A 17,336-nucleotide genomic window follows, 5' to 3' on the forward strand; every position below is an offset into this window, starting at 1 on the left:
TTAATGAAGTACTTGTAGTCCTTGTAATTTTCCCATTTGTGTTGCATCATAGCTTAACCAGTGGATGCCAACCTCCCCATGGTACCATCTGTACAAAAGATCACAGCATCAAATATCCTCACACAAACACGACAAACATCCACAATTAGAAAAGAAATTCACAATAAGCCAACATCCAAACAATAGTTTTCAGATATACTTTGAAAATTAGAAAGTTGCTGATTATTGGGAAACGTTTCTGAATGGTCCAGTTTGTCACATGCATCGTAAATCCATATAAAAAGGATTTTTATGCCACATTACAATGGACCAAATTATCTAAATCTTTGTGCAGATTTTTAAACCTAAATTTGATAACAAAAAAAAAAAAATAAAAAAAAAAAATAAAAAAAAAAATGGTAAAGCAATTTGGCAGAACTTTTGTCAATATGGACTGTGCCAAAAACCATTAACAATAATTCCTCACAATATCCTTTCATTCCTACCAATCCATCTGCAAGTTTAGACATGCAACATTCCCGCTCACACCGATATTCTGAACACTTCACAAAATCACGGTCAATCTAACCACTGCATTCATACATAATGGTCTCTTAAACCTCAGTATGTTTAATATACAGTGAAATAAAATAGACTTGACAGGTATCAAAACACCATCCCTTCAACAACTCCAAAACCAATCCCATCGTTGTTACATACACAAACCTTCTGAACCAAGTCCCCTGAGATACCCAGAACCCTTCAAATAAAACTTAAAAATGGTATTTATAAAGAAACATGGCTACTTCTCTCATTAAATGGAAATAATGGTTATGAAAACCATTGGGATGTATTTTTATACACACATTCTTGATTCACAGGTCAAATTACAGTGAAATGATCGGTCAGTTGTAAAGCATCAAAAGGCAACATCAGACTTCAGATGAATTATATTTGTCCTGTTGTTCACAAAATGGGCCTTGTACTGCTTTTAAACAACCGTTTCAATATCACATTTGAGTGGGACACAGTTAGTTACTACAATTCACATGCTCTTAACAGAGTTAAGACAAATATCTATCTGTAAACAAACACAAGGACAATTTATTGTATTCTTAGCTATACATTTCTGCAATTAAATGTACAGCCGTTACACTTTATGATGTTAGCTGCCTGTCCCATTGCCTTATGTCTGATTATAGCATAAATTGAGTGATTAATGCAAGTGAATATACACCCAGATATAACACCTTTATATATTTACACATATACACACACTGACCCATATTAACAATTGTTAATTAACTTTGCAGTTTAAAATGCCCAGTGTAACTGACTAGTGGTTTGCCCATACACACCTGCTGTAACAGTTTTAACCAATTTCTACTAGGTTAAAATATAGAATAATAATAATAAATAAAATAAAAACTCTTAAATGGCTCCAGTTGTCTAGATTGAAGTCTTCTATGTAGGCAGATGATGACAAAGCGCCCTGGAAAATAAGGAAAGAAGACTTTAACCATTTTTCTCCACATTTTCCCAAGAAAATGACTTGCAAAACTTGGCCACTATGCTACATTGTTGTGGGTGGCTGCCACGTCATTGCTTTGCAGTTGAAGGTTACTAGGGAATTCTGAGTGGTTGATAGTTGCTGGGTTTATCATCCATTAGCTGACAATACAAAGTCTGATTACTTGTGATCGAGACCATGTACGTGGCACAAACGGCATTAAGTCTTAGGTTTAGGAGCTTGTTCGAATCCCTAACGGTATGAGCAATAGCAAGCACCATAATAAAGGATAAACCTCAAATGTTATTTGACTTTTAATCAGATAAGCAACTGTAGGAATACACTAAACAGAAAAAATACATTCACAAACTCACACTTAAATCACATCAAATTTCCCACCTGAACACAGTCCTGATCACTTCAACTGGGGGCAGGGCTTCAGCTCAATGGCTCACAGTTGACGTTCTCCTTCCCTGGACCTGCAGTAACAGTCTGTGGAGACATGTGTCGACCTCTCCTGTCTGCAGTGGGCTGGTTCCCCAAAACCTTCCTCTGTGTTTGAAAACAGCCACATTGAGAATATATCTGATTCATGCACTTATAATGCAGCAGTTCTAAACCAAAGATGATTTTGATGGTTTAACCTTGCTCAAGTCAACAGATTTTATTTTTCATCTTATTTTTCACCCTTTAAGTGCACCAATAATGCTAGGCAAGATTTAGTAATTTAGATAATTTTCCCATTCACTCTTTCCAGATTTATTTATTTTTGCTCTTTTTGTAAACGCTGTCTTCAGATCTCAAATTATAAACAGCACTTGCACAGGAGTATTAAATTGCAACAGTCTGGGTTGCAGAATTCTCATAAATGTTTTCCTTAGGGGAATCCTTTTCCATGATAACTTGTAATACTTTAAATACCGTCATACTGTGGCATCAATGGTATATGCTTCTGTTGAAGCTGTTAGTCTGTGTAAACACGCATTTAAAGTGGAATTCCTGATACTGAAGAGGAACGATCCACCAATCAGAAAATCGCTGCCAACTAAGCACACCAAAAGAGCTGACGCACTGTAAATGATGCAATCGATATGGCAATCAATATGTCTCCTAGGGCCTTTTCCCACGTGGTCCGTTTCAGGGGTCTGAGAGCGGTTCATGGGATTTTTGGCCCATATGTGAACAAGCCCAGCCTCATTTTCTTTAATGGAGTGCTCTGAAATCAAACAGAAATGTAGAGGAAGCTACAGGCAGCCACAATCACAGTGTCAATTGAAATTTTAAATTGCAAACAATTTGCGGAAGAATAGATTACGTCTGTCGTGTTTCGACACTACTGCTCTGGCAGATGAATCTCATGATTTGAGGTTACCTGAACATCGCCTGTGTGTGATCATGACTGGAAGATATTCTGAGGCAGAGCTATAATGTGTCATTTTCATGTTGATATACGATTAAACGTTTATTTACATATTTTGAATGAATAAATTGTACACTTTTCTAACAATACACTCAAAGCGCTTCTACATAGAGCAGGAGACTCCTGAATCACCTCCAGTTACAACTATATTTTAATATTATTATTCTTCAAGTGTTTTTTAGACTATTAATGTTTGTATTGTATCAATTTAAGAGGCGAAACTCGTGATACTAATGATTCGAGTTCAATTTAAGACTTCATTATTTTTACATCATTAATCTAGTCAATTAAATCAATGAAAACGTTTGTTGACGAAAGGTTTTTGATTTTGTCAATGATAACAAAGACGAGATGAAAAATGCATCATGAAGATTATTTAATTTAAGCATACTGTTGATGAAAATGACTACATATTATTCTGAAAGATATAAACAGAAGAAACTTCTTGATAATCTGTAAATAGAAGATATTAGATATGGATTCATGTTCACGCCAACGCGTCAAAATGGGGTAAATACCTCATTCAAATGCATCCCATTTATACACAAGATTCATCAATATATCCACAACATTTATGGAACAATTTATATCTGCACAACGAAAAAACACGTGAAATTGAATTAAATGATGGGCTAGTCAGAATTTGCGTTGTGTAACTTGTATTGTGAATACACCGTTTCCATAAGAAACATGCTACATGCAATGTAATATCCATTCACGGAAAATAAATAAGTCTCTAAAGCATGAAGAATTCAGAGTACAGTAGGCTAACACTTCAGTCTATACATTATTCTTTCAGGAGCTCAGCTTTTTCAGGACAGTATGTACATTTATACTGCATGTTTGATACAGTACATGTTTACATTAGAACATTTTTAGAATTTGTTTTCAAAATATTTGATTAAAGGTTTGGTCTGTTACAGTTTGACACTGTCCATATTGCACATGATTATAAAGTAAAATATATTATTTTCAGAGACTAAAATGGTGTCATTTTTGTAAAAATGACTAAAAATTGTCTGTAATATTCATACATTTTAAAGAAAATTTGTCAAAAGGCTGCAACTAAAGTGAAAAACTGAAAAGCATAACATGGCAGTTGATAAAGCAAGTGAAACTGTAGGCCTAATAACACTGTAAACTACTGCTGCCTTCATGTGATGTCGGAATGATCCTACTTCCCAGTTGGTGAAGTGGTAATTACGAGTATGTCGCGTTCAAGTGCTTTGTTGTCAGAAAACAACATTCATTCATTCATATGAAATTTGTCAAATACAAGCCATTTATATGGTGTAAAAATGTAAAACATGCAAGTTGCTGATATACATATAGACACACAACAGTAATTTGCTGGTGTTTGAAAAGATGTCAAAATCTCATTTATTCACTAATGTCTACTCTACAGAATAAGATACAGGGTGAAGAGTCTCCCAGATTTTAGTTTAATGAAAGAGATAGAGCACCAACCTTGATAAGACCACCAAAGGAGCGAGAGCGAGCATGTTTTTTAGTAGGAGTCGTATTCTCATTGACAGGGGTCCCTGGGGTAGACTGCTTGCCAAGCTGAAATTAATAGTGACAAACTAGTTATAGCAATAAAGTACAACAGACATAAATCTTGTGTTTTGCAAAGTTTGCTGCTTCAGTATTTGTAGATTATTTTATTCACATGTTTCTATGGTATACTGGAAAACAATGATAACCATTTCATGAGTTTTAAAGGCTTTTATTGGCAAAAACATTCAATATATGCAAAGAGTCAATATTTACAGTGTTGACCCTTGTGCTTCATAACTTCTGCAATTCGCTCTGGCATGTTGGATATCAGCTTCTGGGCCAAATCCTGACTGATGGCGATCCATTCTTGCCTTATTAGTGCTCTGAGTTAATCACAATTTGTGGGCTTCTGTTTGTCCACTCACCTTTTGAGGATTGACCACATGTTCTCTATGGGATTAAGATCCGGGGAGTTGCCTGGCCATGGATCCAAAATTTCAATGTAATGATCTCCGAAGCCACTTCATTATCACTCTTGCCTTGTGACATGGTGCTCCATGCTGGAAAATCCACAGATCATCACCAAATTGCTCCTGGATCGTTGGGAGAAGTTGTCTTGCAGGAAGTTTTGATACCATTCTTTATTTACTGTAGTGTTTTTGGCAGAATTGTGAGATGCCCATTCCCTTGGATGAAAAGCAACCCCACACATGGATGATCTCAGGATGCATCACTTTTGGCACGACACAGGACTCATGATAGCGTTCACCTTTTCTTCTCCGGACTATCGATTTTCCAGATGTCCCAAACAGTCGGAAGGGGGCTTCAGAGAAAATATCTTTGCACCAGTCTTCTGCTGTCCAATCCTTGTACTTCCTGCAGAATTTCAGTCTGTCCTTGATGTTTTTCTTGGAAAGAAGTGGCTTTTCTGCCCTTCTTGACACCAGGCCATTGTCCAAAAGTCTTCGCCTCACTGTGTGTGCAGATGCACTCACACCAAACTGCTGCCAATATTGAGCAAGCTCTGCACTGGTGGTGACACGATTCCGTAACAGACTCCTCAGGAGGGGACGGTCCTGGCGCTTGCTGGACACTCTGGGACGTCCTGAAGCCTTCTTCAGTGCAGTTGAACCTCTCTTCTTGAAGTTCTTGATGATCCGGTAAATGGTTCTTTCAGGTGTAATATTCTTTGCATCAAAATGGCCTCACATGCAAGGAAATTGCTGCATGTCTTTCTTTAGATGTAACATTGCGAACAAGAACACAATGATTGGAAGCACTTCTTCCCTCCATGCATTCAGTCTGCTCTTATAATCCAATCAGAGTGATTTCACCTGACTAGTACTCATTTCACAATTTCTCAGGTGCTGCAGATATGATTAGTGAAATGTTAGCCGGTCATTTTGTGCCAGGGCCAAGTTAAATTTAGGTGTTTATGATAGTTTTATTTTTTTTGGCCAATTAAGCTTTTTGCAATGAATCTGATCACTCTGCACAATAATCTAGAAACAATGTGATGCAACACCACAACAACTGAAGCAGAAAACTTTGCTGAATAAATAAAATCAAACCAACTAAAAACCAAGGCTCAATATGCAAATACCTTTCTGATGAGTTTTTTCTTCTTGGCGGAGTTTGGCATGCCATCACTGACATGTCGATACAGCTCTTTGAGGGCATCTTCTGTGTGATTATCAGAGTCTAAACCCAATCGTGCTCCAGTCCTCTTACAGGCTGGCATAAAACGAGAACTGCTGACAGCCAAGAGCTCAAGATCATCCTTTAAAGAGTGAGAAAAGCACAGAAAAGACAGAATGTTATGTTTCCATCAAAGCAAAGCTTCCATCAGGGTTTGAGCACAATATATGACAAAAATAATCATGAATGGAATAGACCTTGGAGTGAATGATTTTGGTGTTTGTGAACTGAAGTCTTGCATGCTCCCTCAGATAGGCCGGTGCCTTCAAGTTAAGGACAGACAGAGATTTCATCAGACAACCAATGAGAAAACAACTATAAATCTTTCAGATGCTTGTGCCGGTTTTATGACATTGTTTGCTATTCAACAAACAGATCTTGAGTTTACTCTTAAGCCTTTTAACAAAATAAAAATGTATATAGGCTTTTTGGTGAATCGCAACTTAAATACAGGTCTGTTCCTCTCTCAAAGCAATCATATGGCTTCAGAATATTTGGAATAAAGTGCACCAGTCATATGGACTACTTTCATAATCCTTATTTTATAAGGAGCATTTTTTAAGTTTGACTTGACCTTGACCTGGTCTATGGAAAACAGTGGCTTGAATTTTCATCTAAAATTTCTGCTTTTGTGTTTCACAGACAGATATATAGGTTTGTAACAACTGAGTAACTGATGACCATTTTTATTTTTGTTTGAACCATCTCTTCAAAATTCACTATGGGCTTGTATCAATGAAGTAACTTGCATTTGGAACAAATCCAAGATAACAAGCAAGGAAGGTGGTAATGTATGGAATAGAGGGACTTAACTGTTTACAAAACAAAAACAGTCAAGAGTACCCGAAAGATCTTCTGTGAATGTTTGATGAGAAATGCCATTCCACTGTTCAGCTTCTTCAGGTTTTCTTGAAGGTCACTGGCATTCATCTGAAAGCAGGAAATAAATGGGAAAATTTGACCAACTAAGCTTGACCTTCCTATATTATCATTTTAATTCATTCATGTAAATATGCACTCAGTCTTTTTTCCTCATTAAAGAGTTTTAGCCATCAAGAACAGAATACTACTTTTGAAAAATATTTTTAAAGTCATGTACAAACATGACATGAAGACTCTTAATCAGTAACAGTCATTAAGAAATAATGATGCACCAATACCACTTTTTCTCTCCTGATACCAATTCCAAACAGGGTTGTTTTTTCTTAAAGGGATAGTACACCCAAAAAAATTTAATTCTCTCATCATTTACTCACTCTCATGCCATCCCAGATGTGCATGACTTACTTTCTTCCGCTGAACACAAATGAAGATTTTTAGAAGAATATTTCAGCTCTGCGGGTCCATACAATGAAAGTGAATGGTGGCAAAAACTTTATAGACCCAAAAAACACAAAGGCAGCACAAAAGTAATCTGCAAGACTCAAGTGGTTTAATTCATGTCTTCAGAATGGATCCAATCTGTTTTGGGAGCGAACAGACCAAAATATACCATATACAAATTTTTCACTGTGCGTCTTGCCATTGCAGTCTTTAGGTCACAATTATGATTACGTTTGATTACACTTCCTAGGGCTTGATGCATGCGCAGAGCGCTAGATGGTGCAAAGAAGTGTAATCAAGCTTGAAATCATGATTGCCAAGCAGACTTCCAATATCAAGATTTATAGTGAAAATGTTTTGGTCTGTTCGCACCCAAAACCAATTGGACTACTACAAAAGACAAGGATTAAACTACTGGAGTCTTACATTCTGCTTTTATGTGCTTTTTGAAGCTTCAAAGTTTTGGACCCCATTCACTTGCTTAACTTATAGACCTGCTGAAGAGATATTCTAAGAATCTTCATTTGTGTTCAGCTGAAGAGAGAATTTTCATTTCTGGGTGAACTATCCCTTTAATGGTGGTGATATGGTTTTTTTACAACATTTTCAGTGCTTGAAAGTTACAACCAAGACTAACACACCATATAGGATATGGATCAGTCTTGTCAGGCCAATGCCCGATCAGTCTAAAAATGTCAGTATGGGAGCAGTGCATCCTTACTAATAAAAGCAGTTTTTTTTTTTAACATACCGGTAGTATGGAACACATGACCAGCCAGACATTACTCACTTTATCTTGGTAATGCGCCTTCAGTGTTCCCACTAGGCAGGTCACAAAATATTGATACATTGATTAGCACGTTATTTTACCAATTTATTAACATTAGCCGACATTTAAATTAGAAGCCTTATTTGAATGCTTTCCAATTAACTCATTAGGCTTCAGTTGAATATCTAGCGAAATGGCATTGGGAGACCACAAGGTTATTTATAAATAAGCACATTTATTGAAGCAGGTCGCAAGGCACAGATATCACAACATAAGATGGGTATTTTAGAGCTCCTTGCACAGGATGCATACACACAAAAGTTACAAAAGTTTTTGTACTTCAAGAATGAAAGTGACATCGAGTTTGCAGGTTAGTGTATGAAACTGCACAAACTGAGCGCTAACAAATTATGCAATTTCTCTGTTTTTAGCTTTAAAGAGGTTTCATTCAAGCCATCAAACCACAAAAAAATAACAATACTTGTAACTGAAAATACATTGTGTAGGCTATGTGAATGATGCATAAACACAATACATCATCCACTGATGGCTACAGCCAATAATCTTTGTCCTTTGATAATGATTTGGGTTAATTTTTAAAGGAAAACTATGAGAGTTGCGTTGCAGATTTTTAAGCAGCCACGAGAGATGAGGAGCCTGCGCAGTGTATGTACCTTCATAGAGAAAAAAATATTTCTTATTTTATAACGTGCCATTTCAAGATATACTGCATTTCGATAATCATGGAGAAAATCTTCCATTTACCGATGCGTGAAAAAGGCGTCGATCACAACCCTAGCTCCCACCCTTTTTGGCCGATGCATTTCCATGACTTTTCCAGGAGTTTGCGATTACTCAATGCCAATTTTTTTTTTTTAAATCATTTTGATTCATATCAATTCACTAATGAATCACTCAATAATTATTTGAGCCGTTTTGACCCATCAATGACACAAAAGAATCATTCTCTCATAAAAAGGTCATTACTATGGCTTGCAAACAAGTTTTAGGGGCTTAAGTTTTAGTGAATACACAAAAGCAATATCAAGCTGATGAGATATTTTTTAAACTAGACAAAATGTACATTGATTACAGAAATGTCTTTTTAAATGATCTTTCCAGGCATAGAAATCACAACTTCAAAATTCCCTGATATGTCCAGATTTTCCATGACAGTGGGAACCCAGCCAATTTATTCTATTCAGTAATATTTTTATATATGCTGCGCTGGCACCTAGCAGTGTACATGTAGCATTACACAAAAAAGGGTTAGGGTGAAGTTCTCTGTTACCAATGTCATTGAAAAATGCGCTAGTCGCAGTACGCCATGATTAATACATTCCACAAGTGAAAGTGTCCAATTACATAGGATTATTGAGAATGAGAGTAATATTCAGCTGGTCATGTGATCTCAACGTGGCAGTGCTCATCAATGTGCGCCCAGCACCACACGAAGAATAAAGAAGCTTTTTCTCTAATACTGATATGACCAGATTTATGAGTGTAAATCATTTAATTTTTTTTTATAAAAACACCATTTTATTTCTGGTTAATAGATCAAAAATTTACAAAGTTGGTGAGAACATTCAATTATTAAAAATAAAATTAAAAGTGCATACGTTCTTGGGCCAGATGACGTGTGGTGCGAACATGAGTGCGAGGTTGTGTGCAGTCATCTTGTTCTTGTCCTGTTGTTTGGCGGTGTGGTAGAGCAGATCCAGCAGAAGTTTGAGCAGTGTGCGGTTCGCAGTGGGCAGCAACATCAGAATCAACTGTAACGCCTCGATTTGATGCTCTTTATCGGGCAAACTAGTCTTATTACCTTGGTCGTCAAACATGGTCAGTTCTGCCAAGATAAGAGGAAAAGTTGCAGTGACGTCAAGGAACTTAGTTGACAGAAGTGAATGCCGGAGGTTATCTCTATTTAGCAAAGAATCTCTTAGAAAGAAATCAACACATCACTTTAGTAGTGTAGACTCATCTGTAGCATCATGGCAAAATAAATGATAGTTCACCAGAGAATGTATCTGTGGTGATGTTTAGATAGTCAGATAAAACCAAAGCCCACTGTTGTTATAAACTAAATCGAATTGGGTTCAAAGATGAACCATACCAATTCACACAATTTCAGGATTGAACATATACCTGTAATTTTCAGGTGCGCGTGTAAGTGGCGGTGCGTCAGAAGGGGCTCAGGAAGCTCTCCCAGGAAGCTTTTAAGGAGGGTGGCAACATCATTGGGATGGAAGTCACCAGAGCTAAAGTCAATATCAGCTCCAGTGTTGAGCTGCTCTTTCAGTGTCTGCTGTCTCAGACTGTTCCCAGGAACCCGAAAAAGACCCTCCACATGCAGATCTACAAGGGAACAATCAGTCACACTATTGCAAAAATAAAAAGTAATTTCCCAACAAAAACATAAATTAAAAATATATGATTAACAGACATTAAAAAGGTGTTGTGTGCAATTTCTCCATCATTTACAAATGACTTACTCAAAACTAGTTGAGGTTTTGTTGTGTCGGGATCCTGTCACCTGTCTTTCTGCGTTTGTGCATCTAGTGTCAGGATCCTGACACTTTGGTTGGTCTTGTTTATAGATTTTGTGGCTGGATCCTGACACTAGTGTTGAGTGCACTTGGCTTTGCATTTTCTCATATGCCATGTGCACTCGTGTGCCGTCTTAAGTGAAACCCTGCCCCCTTATTTGCCTTTTAGTTTCACCTGCCCAGTCTCATTACCCTCCTTATTTTCTCTCCCATTTATTCTCACTTTGTTCTCTGTCTCTTGCCAGTTTGTTGTGGGATGTTTCTTGCGTTTATGTACCCTGTTAGGTGTTTGTTTGTCAGGTTCCCGGTTACATTTGGATTCTTGTCAGTTCCCTGCTCCAGCCCAGCATCTGGTTTATCGTCCTGGACTGTGTTTTTTCCATTTTGGATATTTTTTTGCTTATTTTTTGTATTAAATAAAGCCCATTGTTACACTCTGCGCTTGAGTCCTGCCCTTCCTTCTACTGCCTTGCCCACAGCATTGTTTTCATTTGAAACCACTTCTCTCCGTTTTGGCCTTCAGTCCACAATGATATGGCGTTTTTGTCCGTGAAATCGTAGCTTTTTGAAAATGCACTCCAGAGTGGATAAATTTGAAAACGCCATTTTCACATAGTGTGGACTGTGAAAACAGATACATATAAAAATTATGATTTATTTGTTGTCATGTGATGCAGTGATGTGATCTATCAAACTAAAACAAATCAAGATGGCGGCCTGTGTTATAACGGCACTGTTGTACTTGACTCACTTTGATAGAATTATTAAAAAACAAAATGTTATTTTGTACAACCATCACATTGAGTTACTTCAAAAGGCAAAGGGAAGTTTACTCTGAATTGGTGTCAGGCGACGGAACACGAGGACAATTGCATTTCATGCAACAGGGATTTTCCGCATGCGCAGTAACATGATTTAAGTGTGGACGAGCAACTGAAATAACTGACAGACGCTGAAATAATTCAGCATGAGCAAGTTTGAAACGTAGACCATGATATTAAACCGTGTAGATTGAAAATTTTACAATGGATAAAAAAATAATCTATTTGGAGTTCCATTTAGTGTTTATTAGGGATGTGCCACGATGCTCGACTAGCTGTCCAACAACTGAACGCATCATTGTGCGTTCAGTATGCGCATAAGTGGTTTTATGCCGCTATGTATTGTGCCGCTATGTATTGGAGCCTTTCTTATTTCTCTTACTTTGATAGTTATGTGCAAGATGTTAATTATTTTGCCTATATTTTTTTTTAATATCCATCAGTTACCATGTTGAAATGCTGTGCTTAGCGTCCATATTTCCCTCTGACACGTCTGATCAGGGTCACTTGAACATAACGGAGCCCAATTACACATTATTATACTTAACACTGACTAGTTGTTGAAAACCAAACGACTAGTCAATTATGAAAATTGGTCGTACTGCACAGTGTATATAATTTGTTCATTGCATTTGTGTATTTAGTTCACTCGTTCTACTTACCTTTTTGCTCTGCCGTTTCACAATTTGCACATTATAAAGTTTTCTCTGTTTGCATTGTGCACTAATAAAGATATCTTTTAACGTTAAATACTTTAGCATTTGTTGTCTGTACATACTATCTTTCCTACTCTACGCAGCATTGATTTACCATTAAAATGCTGGTTAAAATCTGTGTTAGAAAACTTTAAACACAATAGTTTTAAGTAATGTTTATTGGAATCACAAGTATAATCCTGCAAATTTATGAAAAAGTAGCAAACAAAATGTAATTAAAAAGAGAAAGCCAATTTAAGACAAAAAAAATAAATAATTAAAAATACACTGTGTCCATTAGAAAAATAACAAAATAAACATTGCTAAAAATCAAATGGATAAAAATCACTCACTTTTGCTGAGGTAAACGATGAGTTGATATATCTGGGCTATTCCTTCCTCTGTTAGGGGCATACCAAACACAATACCTTTATCTGGTAAATAAAGAAAAGATCATCAGAATCAAAGTCGAGTATTGGTCAATGGAAATTAATGAGCATCAACATGAACTCGCTTTGCTAAATACGTTCAACAGTGGTACGTATTGTGAAGGTATGAGGCAAGTAGATAAGTCAAACATTGATGTTGGTTTGACAAAGCCTTGTCTTAAAGTTTGAACTAGTTTTATATGATTGATGGTTATGCAGATATCGGAGTAAGACAAATAGCTAGCTAGTTAGACAATCAGATAAACTGTCAGACAGACAGAGAGAGAGAGAGAGAGAGAGAGAGAGAGAACATCTTAAGAGCAGATCAAAGACCTTTTGTGGGTTTGTTCACATTAAACAATTTTAACTATTTGAGTTAACAAGGTTTCCATTTGAACATTCCATCAATTTAAATCCTTGGGATTTTTCACATTCTTGATCTTCCACTGTGTGAAAACTCCACCTAAAGCAAGCGTATCCTGTAGCTACGAATTAGCCCTACACATTCAGAAGCAATTCTGGAACATTCTTCCTTACAGAACTGCTTCAGCTCAACCATATTCTCAGGTAATCTGGTGTGAACGGCTCTCGAGGTCCTTCCAAAGCATATATTTTGGGTCTGTGCGCTGACTGGGCCACTACAAAAGGTGGATTTTATTTTGAAACCATTCTGTAGTGGATTTACTTCTATGTTTAGGGTTATTGTCCTGCTGCATCACCCATCTTCTACTGAGCTTCAGGTGGCACACAGCCACCCTGACATAATCCTGTAGGATATCTTGATAAACTTACATTTATTTTTCCCCTCGATGATTCCATTATGCACAAGCTTTCCAGGCCCGAAGCAGCCCCAAAACACGATTCTCTCTCCAACATACTTCACTATTGGGATGATGTTTTCATGTTGGTATGCGGTGCCCTTTTAACACCATACATAGTCCTGCATGTTCTTCCCAAACAAAAATGTTTTTCCAGTAGAGTTGCAGTGTGACAAGATGGTCTTTGCAGATAATTCCAAAGGGTTTTCTTGAGACTGTACGTGCAGTATTAACAATGCCTTGGTGCTAGCCAGTTAACAGCAGAGAGAAATTACCCAAATAATCCTGTTAGGAAGTTTACATACACTTCATACTAAATATCATGTTGAATGAATGAACTTAACATATATACAGCAATTTTCTGACACTCAAAGCGCTTCACACAGTGAAAAGGGGAATCCTCAACCACCACATTACGCAGCATCAACCTGCAGTAACCACCATATTGCACCAGTATGCTCACCACACATCAGCAATTGGTGTAGAGGAGAGAGGAGAGTTATAGAAACAATTAATGGAGGGGGATTTTTAGAAGGCCAGGATTAAGAATCGGGGGAATTTGGCAAGGACACCAGGGTTACACCCCTACTCTTTATAAGAAGTGTCCTGGGATTTTTTTAATGATCACAGAGAGTCATATGTTTAACATCTCATCCAAAAGGACGGTGCCTTTTTACAGTATAGTGTCCCTGTCACTATACTGGGGCATTAGGACCCACACAGACCACAGGGTGAGCACTCCCTGCTGGCCTTCCGAATACCTCTTCCAGCAGCGACCTTAGTTTTCCCCAGCCACGTACTGCCCAGGCTCAACCCTGCTTCGCTTCAGTGGGCAACAAATCTTAAACTACAGGGTGATATGGCTACTGCCTATGAGCAACAATGACTGTTTGCAGCATTTTGTAATAGTTTTGTATGAATCTTCCTTATTATTTGGTCGTGTGGAATATATAAGCTTCATCTGAGCAGTACTAAATAAAAAAGCAACTTTTATGATTCTGATTTTTAAATATGATAAACCTATTGATTCTGCAAGTTTCTGTAAATGTATCTGCATAAATCAGCATAAGCAAAGGAAAAGGAATTCAGTCAATAAAAATAGGTAACAACCCCAAAAACCTTCTGACCTTTGCGTTTAAGGAAGTTGAAGGAACGAAAAAATCCTCCTGCCGCAGTGCCATTGGGAGTCTTGGGTTCCTCGTCCCCCAATAAAAGTGAGAATTCAGCACCAGGGAGGTCGATGAGTCGTGTGATGTTACTGAGCACCAGCTCAGTGAAGGCTTCAGGACGCTCATGACGCAGTTTCTCCACAAAGAAGTCTGGATTGAAGATAATGGGCAGCCGGCCATCACCACTGCTGCCTGACTCGGTGTCCTGACTGATTACAACATTGCACACGGTGCCCCTGTGAATATGCATATACAAGATATACACTGGTGGCCAAAATTTTGGAATAATGTTGGAATAATTTAGCTGTCTCCGAAGGAAATTGGTACTCCACCAAAGTGTCATTCAACTGAACACAAAGTATAGTCAGGACATAAGCCGCTTTCAGCTTGCTCACTGGGGTTATTAATACAATTACTATTTAATTATTTTTAAACACGATAAACAATCGTATTTCATCTAATTGTACAATGATGATTCATCGACATTATATACATTAGTTTTATCGTCTGTTAATGCTTAATCTTCTGTAAAGCTGCTTTGAAACGATGAGTGTTGTGAAAGGTGCTATACAAATAAAAATGTACTTGACATTACTGATGTAAAAAAAACAGCACCAGCACTATCAGTCAATCACTGAGGAATGAAGGCTATACAATGCTTGAAATTGCCATTTGCCAAGATTTCATACAAAAGGTGTACACTACAGTCAAAGAAAAAGGACAACTGGCTCTAACAAGGACAGAAAGAGATGTGGAAGGTCAGATGTACAACTAAACAAGAGGATAAGTACATCAGAGTCTCTAGTTTGAGAAATAGACACCTCACATGTCCTCAGCTGACAGCTTCATTGAATTCTACCCGCTCAACACCAGTTTCATGTACAACAGAAAAGAGAAGACTCAGAGGTGCAGGCCTTATGGGAATAATTGCAAAGAAAAAGACACTTTTGAAACAGAAAAACAAAAAGAAAAGGTTAGACTAGGCAAAGAAATACAGACTATGGACAACAGATAATTGGAAAAGAGTGTTATGGATCTTAACCCCATTGAGCTTTTGTGGGATCAGCTAGACTGTAAGGTGCCCGACAGCAACACAAGACCGTACAAGACAGTCACATCTATCGCAAGTGCTACAGGAAGTGTGGGGTGAAATGTCACCTGAATATCTGGACAAACTGACAGCTAGAATGCCAAGGATCTGCAAAGTTGTCATTGCTGCACGTGAAGGAGAATTACTTTTTCAAATTGTAATAGTAAATGTTCATGATATTTATGTCCTGACTATACATTGTGATCAGTTGAATGCCACTTTGGTGAATAAATGTACCAATTTCTTTCCAGAAGAGCAAAATCTGAATAAAATTCTCAAATTGTTTGCTAAATGTGATTTGTAACAAAAAGAAATTGTATTAGGCAAGATAAAAATGGAATATAGAAGTATTTTCATTTGCTGTCTAGAATATTTCTACAGATGTGATATCAAAGACTTAATATCTATAATCAGTTGAAATGTCCCTCTATAATTTATTTTGTTCTTTAGCTTTTGGAGTCTAACTAGATAAACTTTCCAGGTCACTTTTCTTTTCATGACAGTGGTAAAAAAAAATATATATATATATATATATATATATATATATATATATATATATATATATATTATAATAATAAAGCACCATGGCACAGTTGATACAATACCGTGGTACTTTAATATGTATATTTACTATGGCTTTGAAAAATTACCACATTCACGTACCATTGTATTTGCATGGCATTCTGAGGTACAGCAAAGCCATGGTGCTACCATGTTACATGTCCAACTACTTTTTGTTAGTTTAATAACTGTAGAAACTATGTTTTTGCGGTAACTACGGTTACCTTGATATGTGCATGAAGGCTAATCAACTTATTTGTTATTTGCACAACACATTCATGAATACGTAGAAACAGTTAACACACAACTGCAGCTCTCTCGGCAAGAATTTCACCCTGTGTAATTAACCAACAATTTCCTTCCAATTTTTCAAAATTGCAATGGCTGACACACTTTTTTCAGGCTATATATGTCGCGTAAATATCGTTGTTAATAAGTTTGTGTTACCTTCTGTCTCGTTTATTTTCATCGGTGTCTTTCTCCGCGGCCATCTTTCATCTTCCGTTTAAATCCGCCGCTGATGAGGCGTTAACCACTGCTTAATCATGATTGGCCAACGATTGAGAAGAGGGCGGAGCTAGAGGGCAAGACTTGTTTTTTGAGCGCTGATTGGTATATTTAAATGTTTCAGAGAGCTGTCTGCACCACTTGTGGAAACTCATTACAGTCTAAAAATTCGACTTAAGAAAATACGAATTGTTGCGTGTTTCTATCAACAATGCACAAATGATCATCAGGGGGCAGCTGAATGACCTCCCTGCTTTGGGGACAGTTTTTACAAGTTTGTAGCAAGTATCTCATTTTATTAAATGCATCCACGAGATACCGCAGAATAAGTGTAATATCTGATGTGTGTTGAGATAGCTGTGATGTCCACACACCGCCAGTCTCCGCATACCTGGGAGCGCACGCTCTCCAAACTGTTCTGGCCGATTGTGATGACTCACTTTGTGGGACAGCTGTGGGGTTGAACACTTAAGAATGACAGCACTATGTTAAATGAATTGTGTGC

The 17,336-nt window shown here is 37.3% G+C and overlaps 1 protein-coding gene across 1 annotated transcript; it reads right to left on the bottom strand.

The window, feature by feature from the left end:
- Nucleotides 1–382: 382 nt before the first annotated feature.
- On the bottom strand, nt 383–16,834 carry LOC127641375 (rho GTPase-activating protein 19-like). The gene is made up of 11 exons (XM_052124351.1): nt 16,772–16,834; nt 14,632–14,909; nt 12,612–12,692; nt 10,342–10,551; nt 9,816–10,042; nt 6,948–7,034; nt 6,302–6,367; nt 6,010–6,186; nt 4,377–4,472; nt 1,889–2,041; nt 383–1,471 (listed from the first exon to the last, which is right to left on the bottom strand). The coding sequence occupies exons 1-10, from the start codon at nt 16,813–16,815 to the stop codon at nt 1,928–1,930; spliced, it is 1,380 nt and encodes a 459-aa protein (XP_051980311.1). The 5' UTR covers nt 16,816–16,834; the 3' UTR covers nt 383–1,471; nt 1,889–1,927.
- Between the last annotated feature and the right edge of the window lie 502 nt (nt 16,835–17,336).

Source organism: Xyrauchen texanus, chromosome 50 (assembly GCF_025860055.1).
Source record: "Xyrauchen texanus isolate HMW12.3.18 chromosome 50, RBS_HiC_50CHRs, whole genome shotgun sequence".
Taxonomy (NCBI): domain Eukaryota; kingdom Metazoa; phylum Chordata; class Actinopteri; order Cypriniformes; family Catostomidae; genus Xyrauchen; species Xyrauchen texanus.